We start from the raw sequence: 14,813 nt of genomic DNA on the forward strand, positions 1-14,813 counted from the left end.
CGTAACCCTGGACGCCAGTGTGTCACACACACCCTGACAACTTGGAGTGATTTGAGAAATCGAATGACTTGGTTTGAAAAATAACCGAGTTAGGCTAACTTAGATGGCTCCCTGTTACAAAACTGCAATTTTTTTTTCACTACCTATGGAAAATGCACAAATATCTTTTAGTTGGAGTCTAGAAAAGTGCAGAATTTTGTAATAAGAAATATGCAAGATTCCTGTTTGGTGGTTTACATCACCAAAAAATCTCAAATTCTGTATTGTTTTATTCAACAATTCCTTGGCCAGGATTATTGTCATTTTCTTGCTAATAAATTATCACTTGACTAAAATTTTTCACAATAAAGCTAAATTTCCTGGTAATGTCTGGTAAAACTTGAAAATTGTGTCAGTTTTTGTGATGAACATCCTGCTCTAGGTTCACTTTTTATTGTAAATTAAATAAATGTAAAAAACTGAAGCTGTCTTTTAATGCTCATTCAGATAAAACACTTTAGTGACTCACAGCTGTTTAAAATCTTACAGACATACCAAATCTCATCCAACAAATTTAGTTTGATGTATTGTTTAGGTAAAGCTACTTAACATTTACTTAAAAGAAATAACGCCGCAGCTTTTATGCATTATAGGACGTAGATAACTCACCGGGCTCTCTAAGCCTGGAGTGCTCGTTCACATTGATGCTGCACATAAATTTGAAATGTTGTTCTGTTCGTGCACGGCACTTAGTTGTCCCGGCCCCTCCTGTATATTTCAGTGTCCGCTTCACTCAGCTGTGTTGAGTCTACACCAGAATTTAAGGGGGGGAGATGGGGGCTTGGTTGATTTCGGCAAAGAGCTCCTGACAAGATGTTATCACAGCGAGCCTCGCAAATTATCACGCACTCCGGCTACGCTAGCAAAATGTTGTGCTTGCCCTCGTAATTTAGAGGCCGAGCGCCATCTGATAGCGTAACACAATATTAGTGCTGTTCATTATTTCGTTTTGTTCAATTTCTCTGAAGTAAAAAGGCTGGAATCCCTCGGGATGGGGGGAGGTGACAAAATGTCAGCATTAATAACACTTAGGAATGACAGGACATGAATAAACTAGATGAGCCTTTCTTTTCTTGTGTGTGTGTTTTTCCGTAGCTCCGCAGCCACATTTCAGCAGCTTGATACAGGAGTTTATAGCAACTAATCTTATGTAGAATCATTGATTCAGCCATGCCAGTAAGTATTCCAGTGTTTGTCGGGCATTGTTTGGACCCACATCCCCTCCCCTCCTTCCTCTGCCCAGTAGCCAAGTTTGCTTCTCTTTGTGCTGTCATTAGATAAGCATCCTCTCCAAGACAATGTCATCATAATGATGGTGCCATCTGAAGCAATCACCCTGGGAGATGGTTATTGAGTTAAGAGGGAGGGAAAGGGAGGGGAGAGGCAGACATTGCAGATATGTATATATAAAAAGTGGAATGATTTGAGACCTAGATGGATAAGGCGAGGAAGAGAAACAAAAGCAATTGAGAGGAAGGAAAGTAGCAGAGTAAGCGGACATGGAGATCATTTGGGGAATTCCAAACTTAGAGCCAATCGTCTCATGTCCCAACGCACACACATATACAACCTCGTGCTTAACTGCTCAGTGCTAAGGTCGGAGTCACACTCTGTCTCCCCGGGTCATTATCATGGGCCTGAAAATAGACAGCCAATTGTGTCGCGGCGCGTGAAGAGACCGTGACATTGGATAAACAACACCGGACCCCTAAACTCTCCTTCCTCGGCCGGATCAGAGCCGGGCTTTGAAACGAGCAGAGACACTCCGCGTGTCCGTGCACTAATTTAGAAATGGATGCAGCAAGAACTTTGAGCGAGGCATTTAGCTCGCTGCACTACCAGCAAGTGGTGACACATGTGGCCCAGAGGGAGTTAGCTGCTCGAAGGACTGGGCAGGCAGCTGGAGCTTTCGCAGCCGTGCCTCACTGCTAAACTAAACAGAAAACACACACAAACTCGCACACACTGTTTGAGGTCTGACCAAGTTCCTCTTCGCCACCTCGGTGGACTGTAATGTTGTTCCTTTTCATTTGACTTCACTATCTTATGTTAATAAGAGGTGGCGTTGAGAAGGGCTGGCCACTGATTGAGGGTGAGAACTGCTAATCACTGGAACAGCTAATCAGAGCTTGTCGTAAATATTGATTAGTTCTGTGCGTTATGGACGTGCTCATTAACCAACGTGTCATCATCTCTCCTCTTTCTTCTGCCTTCCTTCTTCCCTTCACCCTTCCCTTCACCCTGCCTCCTCCATCCCACCCCCCGCACCTATGCCCTCCAGCAACCTCCAACGGCACCATCGAGGGCCTGGAGAACCGCGAGGGAGGCGTGTGCAAGAGCCGAGCCATGAAAGTCATCATGAAAGTCGGGCAAGGTAAATGTGCGCTCACCTCACATGTAGAACACAAAGAAAAGCGCTGCTGCCTTGAAGCCATGTTTCACTTTGGTGTGACATTTCCATTTAACGCCGTGTGTGCCTGCCGTGACTATGTCCGCCAGCAGCGTCCGACGAGACGCGATCTCTGGAACTGTAAAGCTGCTCTGCGTAATACACTTGCCAGCAGGCTTTCTCCAATTTTTCTTTCAAAATTGTTACCGACCTCTATATCACATTTAAATTTTAATAAAATAATGAAGTTGACAGGCTTTTGATGTTAAAGAAATACTTTCAACAAATTTTTGAAATGTTTTGAAAAACAGACAGTTTGATTTCTGTCAAACTGTGTTGCCCTTCTGTCAAAATAGAAGTGTGAGTTTTAGAATTGAAGTCATTACATGGCAATTACAGTGATATTATAGCTTATGCCATAGCCCTTATGAGTAGGAGAGCAGAAAGCTATAAAGCCAATTTCTGTAAGGTTACATAATTAATCTAATTAGTTAGCTGGTTCCTTTTATAGTGTGCTGTGTTATTCATAAATGTAATAACAACCATAAATGCCATTACCCAAATTATCTGCACCCTCTGACACGTCTCACTCATTCTTGGTGTTATACGAGTTGATGTTTCTCTTTCATTGGCAACATTCAGCCATATTTTTCAATCAGTGGGGGCTCGTCCGGGATGTACGAATGCATTACAATAAATTTGAACGTCTGAAATCAATTAATTGGCAGTTCAATTCAGAAAGTAAAACTAAAATGTGAAATTCATTTCTGTAATATAGTGAAATAGTTTAAGCATTTATTTCTGTTGATATCTGTTAATTTTGATGAGTGTCACTTAAAGTTCATGGCTTTTTTTCAGACTATTTCTAAAGAAGCTGGCTGCTCACAGTGGTGTGTTTCCAAGCATACAATTATTAGAAAGAAATAACTGTAGAAAAGGGTGCACAATCAACTGGGATAATCACAGCATTATGTAGCAAAGAAAATTCAAGAATTTGGGGGAGATTCACAAAGTGTGGGTGGTGTTTAATGTCAGAGCTTCAAAAACTATGACGGACAAATTTTCAGAATGAAGACTTAAACTGTCACATTCCTCGTGTTAGTACTCCTGAACCAGTGATAATGTCAGAACCGTCTTCACTGGGTTAAGGAGAGAAAGGACAGAACCACTGCTTAGTGGTTCAAATTTTTCTTTTCACATGAAAGTAAAGAAGAAAAGAAGAAGTGCATTATATTTTTATTTGGAAAATCAAGGTACCAGAGTCTGGAGGAAGATTGGAGAAACAAAGAATCCATGTTTTTTCCTTCTCTTATTCATTGTTCATTTTGAGATTTTATAATTGGCTCATAAATGAGGCAGCTGAAATGTGTCTCGCTTACAATATTTTTACAATTAACTGCTTTCTGAGCTTTTTGCTCATATTATCTGATGATAGTGTCACAGTCAATTGGATTTATCTACTCCGAAGTGGAGATAGGTAAAGTGTTCATGAATAAATCCATATCAAATATTATACAAATGAGCAGAACCTCAGATATTACAATTCAAACCAAGGTAATTCATCTTCATATAAAGTTCAAGGACCACTTTGGGTTTCATGAATTCTTTATAAGATTTTTTTCCCTCAATAACTACAGCATCCTCTACAATTATTGGCAATATTTGGTAAAGATGTGTTCAAAACCCTTTAACTAACTGTGGAGACTTTATGGCTCTAGGATGTAACTAATTCCCTGCTTTGGAGATATTCTTCCTCCTGAGTGTGGCGGTGAGATAAATATGGGTCCTTGTCCAGCCATGTTTATCTCAGTTGCCTTTAAGCCTTTTAATTATTGCACTGACAGTCTAGATAGACAAGTTTAGACAAGTAGTTACTTTCATGTAGCCATTTCCTGACTTAGGAACACACATTTCACATTACCGTACTGGAATGGCATGTTTTCTAGATTTTCCTATTTTGAAGAGCACCTTAGATAACTTGAATTCTGCAGTTATTCAATATTTTCCGTGGTCTGTTAATTAAAAACTTTTAGTGACAGAGAAAAGTAAAAGTAATGTCTCTCCCTGGTGTGAGGTGCCAAATTTGGACAATCGAATATGGCAGATTTCCCCCCCACCTATGTTTTTAAATTAAAGTTATCCTTTTCAAAATATTTCAGCGTAATTTTGCTCTTTTGTATTAAAGTATTTATTTGAACGTCGTTCTACACACTTGTATCAAAAATTATGTACTTTAAAGACAATTTGGAGTTACTAATTAACCCAACAGCCATGTTTTTGAACTGCAGGAGGAAGTTGGAGTACCTGGAGAGAACTAATGCTTGAACAAGCAGAACATGGAAACTCCATGCAGCCAGACTTCTAAGAAAAACAGAAACTTTAACCAAAAACGAAGCAGCTCACAGTGTAACTCACAGATGTCAAGTGCGGTAAAACTGCTTGATCATAATTAAAAGTGAGAGACGATAATTATCGGTTTACTCGTGGGGGTTTCTGTTTGTGGGAAGCGACCACTACTCAGGACCCCTGCATGCACCGCGCTGTTCAATTTCTGCAGCTCTGCAGCGTGATGAAGTGAACCGATTAGCTCGCCATCGAATTCCTGGCCAGGAATTTTGGATGTAAAGTTTCGAGTTGCACTGATGGAAAACGGGCCGCCGCTGTGTACGCCGCGATATACGATTACATAGGCCCGTATTATGACAGATGATCGTATCCACGTTGCCCACCCAGCCCCGCGGGGGGAATCGAGACACGTTGAATGACTCTCATATACCAATGAATAGCACGCGCAAGTTGTATAGAAAAGAAATAACAAACAAATGACTGATGACTTGCGTGGAATATCTCCACTTCCAAGTTGCAGGAGTTGCCTTCTGATGTTCCTCGGCTGTGATTCTCGCCCTGCGAATGCGTGTTTGAAATTTTCCACGTAAGTGCGCGGCCAGGGGCGTACGTCATCTTAAAAACGCTGGAGGTAAACAGGCAAGTTTTGTTTAGATATTCTTGGACGCGGCATTTGGTTCGCATCACGCATTTTTGTCTTTTCCACGCTGCTCCGCTTCGCGATCCGGACCTCTACATCCCGGCTTTGACAGAGTACAGTACACAGATGTGTTGCTGTGTAAACAGTCCCTGCGTCCTCAGAGGGGTTTGTTTTGACCCAAACAGACAGTAAGAGGAACATCTGCCCACCACGGCGATCCGATTCCAGACTAAGAGTTGGATCTCACTGAATCAGAAATAAACTGAAGAGACACTGTAAAAAAAAAATAAAAAAACTTGAAAATGGAGCGTGTGTGGGAATCTGTGGATGTGCCAGAGAGTGAGATGACAACATTGTATCCTGTGCAGAATGTGGGGGAGTAGAAACTAACAAGCTGCTGATGCTAGCAAGGTTTGAGCGGGAACAAATTCAGCAGATGCGTTGAAAAAAATACCCACAGCTATCTCAGAGACAGACAGCCTCTGCGTCTGCTCTCCATGTAGGTCATTTTGAGCAGCCGATGGCCTGGGATTGCGACTCTTGCGTGGCGGGGGCTGACAACAACGCTGCGTGAGCACAGGCAGGGCAACATAGAGCTATCAAGGAGAAACAGTTCCATATTCTCTGGCTAACAGGAGCTGAAAACGAGATGGGTTCGTGGGGGTGAGGGGGCTCGTTTTCGAGGAAACTTCCAGGAAAGTTCCTCTCAGTCGGGGTCTGCTGCCGTGGCTCCCGGCTGTTCCTCAACTTCGGCAGAGCCGTGCATTCGTTACCCAAAAACGCTCCCCTGCCGGAGCTGTCACTCACAGTCGATGTGCCCTAAAAACCCTTTTTTGGAAAGATGCAAGCTGCCGCTGCTTTCAAAAAGTCGGTTTCTAGGGCTGGGATGCGTAATGCGCCTGTCCAGCCCACTGGGCTATTAGAAGCAGGGTGTTGATTTGGCTGCTTTAAAGAGATTGTTTTGTTGTTTTTTTTCTTCCAATAAGTTTCAAGGGTGGCCATCCTCCACATGTAAGAGTTTGGATTTTTCTTTTCCCTACTCTTGCTGTTCAGCTGGCTGCTGTGAGTGCAGAAAGTGCTGAAAATGTCAAATATAATTCCCAGAATGAGGGCCTACTTTAACACCGAATAGGTGGCATATAAGAAAGTACTTTGACATTATGCATTTCAGGGGACTTTTCCTCACGATTTCCACTTTACGAGCGGCTGCACTTCCTTTCTGCTAGCATTCTCTTTTTAATGCAGTGTTAGTACAGATAAAACATTAACAAATAATATATATAAATAAAATGCATATTTTAAGAGAGAGTTCTGGTAGTTGAGGCTTTTCTCTCTTTTATTAGCTATTTGATGAAACTTAAAGAAGTCGCGCCTCAGGGCAGTATTTCTGCATATTTTTTTCCTCTCTTCTCTAAAATTACACATAAAAACCCTCACTAGACTAATCAATAATGAAAACAGACATTATTCACTCCCCCCCCAAGGCGCTTCCTTCTGCAGCCACACTGTGTTTTGTCTTAGCAAACACAATAAAAACCAAAGCCCCGCTCGGTTCTGACCCCAGATGTTATTGTGTGTTCGATTCAAACATCCTCCGTCTCCGCAGCTCAGTGCCTTCTGCTCGCCAAGATCGCCCTCCATCCCCCGCCCCTCTCTCCTGAGTCCGCTTCCAATCTTTCTGCACATTGTGCTGTGTACTTTGGAGATTGATTCCAGTATAAAATGTGCACAGATTCTTTTAGAGACACATTTATGATGCATGTGTGTGTTGCCAGTATTTGTCTTTTTAGCATTTTGACGTCAAGGAAGCTTCAATGTTTGGTGATTTGACAGGGGGGAAAAAATACTAAAAGTAGTGCATAATTGTGAGAGAAATACAGATTGTTCAAAACTTACAAAAAAAAAAAAGAAACTGGAAGAAGCGTGTTGGGTGGCTCAGTTTGTAGAGGCCAAAGTCCTCAATCTGGTTCTCCTCGGTCCTATTCCTGGTTTTGGGTCATACACTGCAAAAACACAAAATCTTACCAAGTAGGTTTGGTCTAGTTTCCAGCGTAAATACTTTAGTACTCTTGAAATGAAAGAAAACTAACTTGCAAGTAACTTTTAAGCAAGATATAGGAGCTGATTTTAGGTCAGGTTCCAGATTTTTTCTCACTTATAATAAGACATTGTTCCCATTTTATGAGTGAAATAATCTGCCAGGTGAACTGAAACATGTTCACCATTTTGAAGAGATTATTGACTTAAAGCACCATCCAATATCTTGCTGAAAAATTACTTGTAGACTAGCTTTGTCTTATTTCAGGAGTACAGACATATTTGCTCTTGAATCTGGGCAAAAATACTTTTAGATTTTGTGTTTTTGGTGTGTATTTCCTGTCCAGTCACCATTGAGTAACGGTGACCAGTTCCTAGAAAACCCTTAGAAAAAAGAAAACTTGAAAGCTGAAGAATAATGCTATTTTTTGTAGCAGATGAGGGGGCCAGAATAACATCTGCACACCACACTTCAAAGATTTCTTTGTAAACGATTGAAAACCATGCATTAGCCTTGGTTCCAATTCACTGTTGCGCACTAACATGCGTTGGTGTATCGCATTAAATGGTAAAAATCATGCTCTTTATGTCACTTATTTAAATGTCTGGGTATACTTTTTTTTTGCTGTTGTTTTTCTTTTCTGCAAAAAACCCCCCCAAAAAACAAACACTAAAAAGGAAGAGAAAGTGCCTGAATGGGAAGCTCATCATTTATAAGTCCTCTGCTGTTCAGCAGTCTCTCTCCCATGTCACCTTCCTCATTAGAAATATGTTGACTCACTGCCACGCATGCATCTCTCCCTCCTCATGTTTTTCCCTCCATCTACGTCTCCCGACATCCCTGTCTCTCCGCTCTGTCACTCCATCATCATCGTCTCCCCTCCTCCCCTCAGCCTCTCCCCTCCTTCTGGTAGCTTGGCACTTCTGAGTTAGTTGCTTGTCTGCCTAGCTAAGGAAAATGTCAAACAGCACGCACAGGGAAAAAAAAAAAAAGAAAAGGGGGTCAGAACATTAGGCCGCGGCATGCACATGCTCAGTGCCCGGGCGCGTGCGCGCTTCGTAGTGAGTCAGATCAGTGCTGTCCGCACGCACAACCCCCCACCTCCACCCCTCCGCCTTTCTGTCATGCGTGAATGTTCCCACTTCTCACTCCTGTCTTTCTCTCATCAATTATTGACAAGGCACAACAGCTCACGGCTAAGTTCGGCGCTGATTGCAGCAACGCCGAGCTGCTGAGGCTGCGGTCGGGACATGGAGAAGATGGAGCTGCAGAGGAGCCTCCACCATCCCATGCAACAGCATAAAAAAAAGAAGAAGAAGAAGAAGAAAGAGACACCATAGTCCAATTTCTTTTTTTTTATCTTCCCCATCCACACCCAAATCATTTCTCATTTCGACTCAGGATTTAGCCATAATTGCTTGGAAATAGAAAATTTCCTGCCAGAATGACTGGCCCCCTTCCTATCATCCGCCCGTGCTTGGCCACACACACTTCCCACGGGGGACTCGAATACAAATTGCCTCCCCACGAGCCCCCTTTTTCTGCCCCCTCCTCTTTCTCTCTCTCTCTCTCTCTCTCTCCCTCTCTCTCCTCACAGCCCTCTGAGTGGGCCTTGGGGCAGATGCAGATAAGGTCCGCGGCGTGGCAGAAATATCTGATGGACTCCTGTGGAATCCATCTTTTAATAGTGTCTGACTGTCTTCTACCCCTTGTAAAAAAAAAAAGAAGAAGAAAAACCCCGCTGGAAGACCCTCCACTGTTTACTGCAGCCAAGCTTTCAAAGTGTGTGTGCTGAAATCACAACAGACAGTCAGATAAACTGTCTGTTTCCTCTGCGCTCCCCTCAGAGCTCATACAATCCTGCCCCTCCTCTTCTCCTTCTTCTTCTCTCCTCATCTACCACGACGTCCTTTTTTCCGGTCCTCTTATTACCCCCACTCCCCCCTGCCCCCTGTGAAGTGTGCCTCTTCTAGCAGAGTTAAAGCCAGGGCAATAAATAAGGCATATTATGGCCTTTTAACGTGATGAATAATGTAAAACAATAAAAAGTTAATATATAACTACTTTACCCCCATTCTGCCAGGCCTGAGTGTATTGTAAGTATATTGAAGGTGTGTGTTTGTGTGTGTGTGTGTAGGGGTGGGCGGGTGGGTGTGTGTGTGTGTGTGTGGGAGGCTCTCACGAGTGTGTCGGTGTTGGAAATGCCTGTCTGAGTGTTTGCTGAAGGAGCTGCTGATGTAGATGTGAGCTCACTTTTTTTTTTTTTTTTTACAACAGGACAGGGATATCTGCGTGTTTCACAGCCGTTCTCAAATCCCCCCTACACCCCCCACCAAACCCTTCCTCTCTTTTTTTCCTGCTTTCATCTTCCCTTCTGACACAGTTTCGACACAGGCGAAGATAACCGTCTCTGTGTATAAAAGATATATCAAAAGATAATAAGCATAATCCTTTGCTGTAGCAGAGGAACAAGTCATTGTAATTCATCGCATGCGGCTTTCCAAGGCTGACTTTTTTTTGTGTTCTCTCTCTCTTTTTTTTTTCCTTTTCTTCTCTGTTTTCCCACAGACCCAGACGCAGCGAACCCGGAGGCTCCGGAAACCCCGGAGGACAACTCAATACCGGAGACCAGCAGTTCCGGTCTGCCCGACCCGAGTAAGACTGGGCCTGTGATGCCAGGAATCCCTGGTGAGCGCAGTCACACACACCCCAGCCATTAGCTTTCGCTGTCAAGGAACTGAAATATTTGCCCATTTTTCTGAGCTGAGTAACTCCAGTTGGGTCAGATTGGATGGAGAGCGTCCACGGCGACACATTTTCACAGATTCTTGGCTGGATTTGTTGCTGGACTTTGACTAGGCCTTACTGACACATGAGTATGTGTTAATCTAAACCATATAATTGTTTCTCTGCCTGTATCAAGTCTTTGGGGACTGTCCTCTCGTCAGTCCCCACAACATGATGCTGCCACTACCATGTTTTACTGCAGGAATCCCCTGATCCTGTATCAGAGTATTGGTCACCCACCTTCTGCCCCCAGATCTGAACTGAAACTACTGATTATTGTAATCGTTATTGTAGACTGTCAATTATTCTATCAATTATTCTGACGATTGATGAATTGATCTAAAAAAAAAAAAAGTGAACATTTTGCACCTTTTTCACTTAACCACTTAAGCCTTTTTATACAATATTCGAAATACATAAAAATGCAAATAACTCAATTAATTTAAATAAGAAAATAAGTCTTTTGTTGCCCAAAATGCAATAACATAGCATTCATGTACACTTTATTCTTTGTATCTGCATCTGTAGCTAAAGAAAGACTTGTCAACGTCAACAGGTGAAAAACTCACTCCTTTTGTCTCGACTTAACATCCGTACAGTGAAGCAAAAGGCGCTTAATCCGACAATTACCGAATTTAATCCAGGTTAAGCTAAAACTATGCCACTTGAGGAGCTCTGGGTGGAACAAATTTACATACAGAGGTGTTTTTCTTTATCTTAAATGTAAATTCTACATATGTTTTGTATTGATTACTGCTCTGAGGCTGTTCTTCTTTCAGAAAATATATATATTTTTGAGTCCGTATACTTCAGTGAATGATTTACCGATTGCTAAATTGATTGACGATTAATCGCATTAATCGTCTCAGCCCTAATCAGATCTAATTTTGAGTTGGAGACGTAAGACAAGTTGAAAACATTTCATCGTCTCTAGCGATGAACGTCCTATTTAGGGTTTTCTTTCAAGCAACAAAAGGCAATCAGTGTTTGTGCATATCAAAATGAAACTTTAATTCACTTCCGTAGATAAATATTTCAACCAGGGGTAAGAAGAGCTTCCTTAAAGACATAAGAGCCCATGAAGCATTGCTCTATGACTTCATTGGTGAGTCAGAAATGCAACAAGATTTAACTAAGACCAGACTTAATTTGGCTTAATATGGCTCCAAAGGGCTAAATTCTGTCTACTACTAGATGTACATTGTTTTCAGCACAAGCTGTTTTTTTTGTTTTTCAGGGTTTGTTGTTCTGCTGAAATTTGAACCTCTGCCCCAGTTTGACATCGTTTTCCTTTTGCAGCTTTAAATATGTCTGCTTCCCATGAGTAGCTTCCTTTTCCCAGCTAACATCTCCCCACACCATAATACTGCCACCACCCTTATTTCTACTCTTTCACATGTTGTTGCAAATCATATGCTGAACATTTTAGCTTTCATTTAGCCACTCCTCTATGCAGGCCAGATTTATGAAGTGCATATCTAGTTGCTGTGGCAACGGATTCTTCCACCTGAGCGTCGGATCCCGGCAGGTCCTCCCAACCGTTACCATGGATATCTCGGCTGCCGCTCTCATTTTTAACTGTTTCCCCTTCATCTGTTCACTTCTGTCATAAATACATGACATCATTCAGCTTAGCGAGCAAACGTAAAAGAAAAAAAATCAAAAAACTTTTTCAAACAGAATACCTACATCCTGAAGGCTGCGCTAGTAATTCATCACATTCGGTCTCCAGGGAGAAAATTAAAAATAATAGTTTAGCCTTTCAAAGTATGCTATTCCTCATATGGCTCTGACACGCTTCAGGCAACTCTTAACTCAGCATGCTGGAGTGTTTGCAAAGCCAGAGTTGCTGACAGGATAGAGTGAAACTCTCCAAAATGCAGGTTGTGATGAAAAGACATAAAACCACACCCTAAACAAACAGCTCGCCCTGAGTCACACAGGGAGTGTGCTGCATGCTGGGAGACTTGACGACAGACCTTTTTATTACATTACCTGCCTTAAATCTCATTAGAGATGCACTTAAATCAGTCTAATCAAAGCAGTTGCTATCTGTTGACATCGACCAGTCACTCCACTTTTTTTGAGGTCGTGGAAAATCTCACAAAATCAACAAATCCCCGCATTTTTTCGAGCTAATGCTTAGTTTTGAGGGTATTTCTAATTTTCTGTGTAAAGTGTAAAAACATTGGCTTTAAGTGCTAACTCCCACCTGCAGGTGGCAGTATTTCATACTCAGCCTTACTTGATATCAACTTATAGTCCCTGAAATTTTACTTCCTAATATAATGCCTTAAAATTGGGTCTGTCTCTTTAAAAACTCCTGGCCTTTCTGAAACATCGCCTTCAGAAAGTCATCACAACATGGCTCCTCTATTAACGCTTTAACAAAGTTTTACCAGCGTCGCAGTGGGAAGTAGCTCGTATAATAATCTCAGCAGATTCGTAGTTCCATCAGGCGTTTGCTAATTGCTGGTGGCTAGTCTGAAGGAGTGGAGTCGTGGGGGAGGGGTGATCTGTGAGGCAGAAGCTTGGAACCTTTGCAGGCCAAAGTGGGCGCTGGGTCCAACCAGGCATTTTCCACTGAATGGTTGCCATGGAGATTAAAGTATTTTTTTCAAGCATGCATGGTAGAATCCAGGTGCGTTTTTGATGAGGGAATAACATCTCAACTTGATGTGAAGCTCAAAAACGTTGATTTTACACAAAACTGCCCCTCTAAGACATACTTATTGAATGCAGACACTGATATTTATTTGTATTTTAACAGTCTTTTAAAGGGGTTTTACATGTATGTCATGCATTCAGGCGCCTCCGGCCATTTGAGAACACTCGTTGTCTTGGCATGGCCCAAAATGAAGATAAGCTTATCTCATCTGAGCTGCCTCTGTTTCTTATTTCTTACCTGCATCTTCTTCACCACTGCCTCCCTCCACAGGAACCACTTCTTCTTCTCCTTCTTCTTTTTTTCTCCAAAGAGTGGCTGCTTTGCAGGGAACTTTTTGGACTTACTCCACAACTTTGTGCACCACAAACTCCCCCTCTGCCCTCAAAAGTTCACACTGTTCCGCCTGTCCCGATGTGATAAGAGGCGCTTTTCTTAATAGTTGCTTATTTGATATTAGCTGCTCTAAAAAAAGATGTCCCTATGTCACTTTTCCCTGTATTCTTGGGGCTTTTCACCTGCCTGCCACTGTTGGATCAGTTATTATGTCAAGTGAGGGTGGAATGAAGGACGAGTGGTGGCGGGGTGGAGGGGGCTGATATTTCAGGAATGAAATTTCTTGACAGCCTCTCTCCCCGGCTCTCTCAGAATGTACGAAGTTCCCTCAGCCTCCGATTTCTCCCGATAAGAGCAGAATTGGTAGCCTTCAATCACGGTGTTCGGCTGCGATAGAGGCTCAAGGCACGATTATCCCCTTATCAATAAATGGTTAAGTGCAAACGGGGGCCGGCAGAGTGTGGAGACACAGTCATTACGGGGCTGGCAGGCTCCTGAGGTATGAGACTTTTGTGTGCCTGTGGAAGTAAGAGGGGGGCGGCGGGGGTGTCAAGGGTGAGGAGGGGTCACGGACAGTAAAAGAGTGATGGCTGAGGCGAGGGGTTGGTGTGGGGGGTGAGTGCTGGTCTTTGGCAGCAGCTGCATGCATACATGGAAAACAGATTTGGTTCCTCTCGGATTTCAGTCACCGGCGGAGCCAGTCATTCCCTTTCCCATCCCATCCTGAGCCCCCCACCCCCTCACCCCCCGAGCAAAAGGATAAAATAAAATCAGATGTTCAGATGTGCCCTCCACATTTGGTTTTTCCATCGCTCGCTTGGCCTCTGACACGCAAAACATGTCGAACAACTTGCCCCTCGCTCACATCGCTCCCCCGAAATAAAAAGGAAAAAGAAAAGGGGAAAAAGATCAGAGCGGGAATCTTTGTGGTGCTGAGTGTCGACTTCGGATTTTATTGGTGAGGGAACGGGGTGTGTGTGCGGGGGGGGGAGCTGCTTTGATTGAGCTTATGCAATTAGATTACATCAAGGGAGCTCAGTGGGATGCACTCAGAGTTGATTCAGTATGGTCTGTACATGTCAGGACAGACTGACCGTGAATGCGAGGCTGCGAGGTCTAAGGGACTTCTTGAAAGTTACTCATAAAGGAGTACAAGGAACAGGTGGGGGGGAAAGAGGCATTGTCTCTTCTAACAAACAATCAAAGTTCTCTGGGTACGTTAGATTTAACTGGCAAAACAACCCAGCAAACGGTGATGCGACCTCTTTCTTCAGTCGTTCCATATATTTGCAACATTAAGGAAACAAAGAACAGATAGCTTTTGTGCGCGCTGCACTTTTTACGGCAACTCCTCAGTGCCTTGCAAAAAGTCTTCACATCCCCTTGATGCCTTTTCACTTTTTTCCACGTTACGACCACAGGCTTCTAGATCAAAACCAGAGTTCTCCATAATTGTGAAGGGGTATGGAATGGATAGATTATACAACAATATCCTAAGATTTCAAGCATTTTGGCAAACCTACAAAGACACCATTGCACACCTGAACGGACGACTTGATCAGAGAAGCAGCCA

The 14,813-nt window shown here is 42.9% G+C and overlaps 1 protein-coding gene across 1 annotated transcript in view; it reads left to right on the plus strand.

Moving 5' to 3' along the window:
• The window catches only part of efnb1 (ephrin-B1), an 80,835-nt gene that overhangs the window by 59,454 nt on the left and 6,568 nt on the right, over nucleotides 1-14,813 (plus strand). The window contains exons 3-4 of the mRNA XM_032554430.1: nucleotides 2,321-2,413; nucleotides 10,021-10,140. Of these exons, the coding sequence (XP_032410321.1) occupies nucleotides 2,321-2,413; nucleotides 10,021-10,140 (213 nt within the window). The remainder of the gene's footprint in view (nucleotides 1-2,320; nucleotides 2,414-10,020; nucleotides 10,141-14,813) is intronic.

This window comes from Xiphophorus hellerii, chromosome 23, assembly GCF_003331165.1.
Source record: "Xiphophorus hellerii strain 12219 chromosome 23, Xiphophorus_hellerii-4.1, whole genome shotgun sequence".
Taxonomy (NCBI): domain Eukaryota; kingdom Metazoa; phylum Chordata; class Actinopteri; order Cyprinodontiformes; family Poeciliidae; genus Xiphophorus; species Xiphophorus hellerii.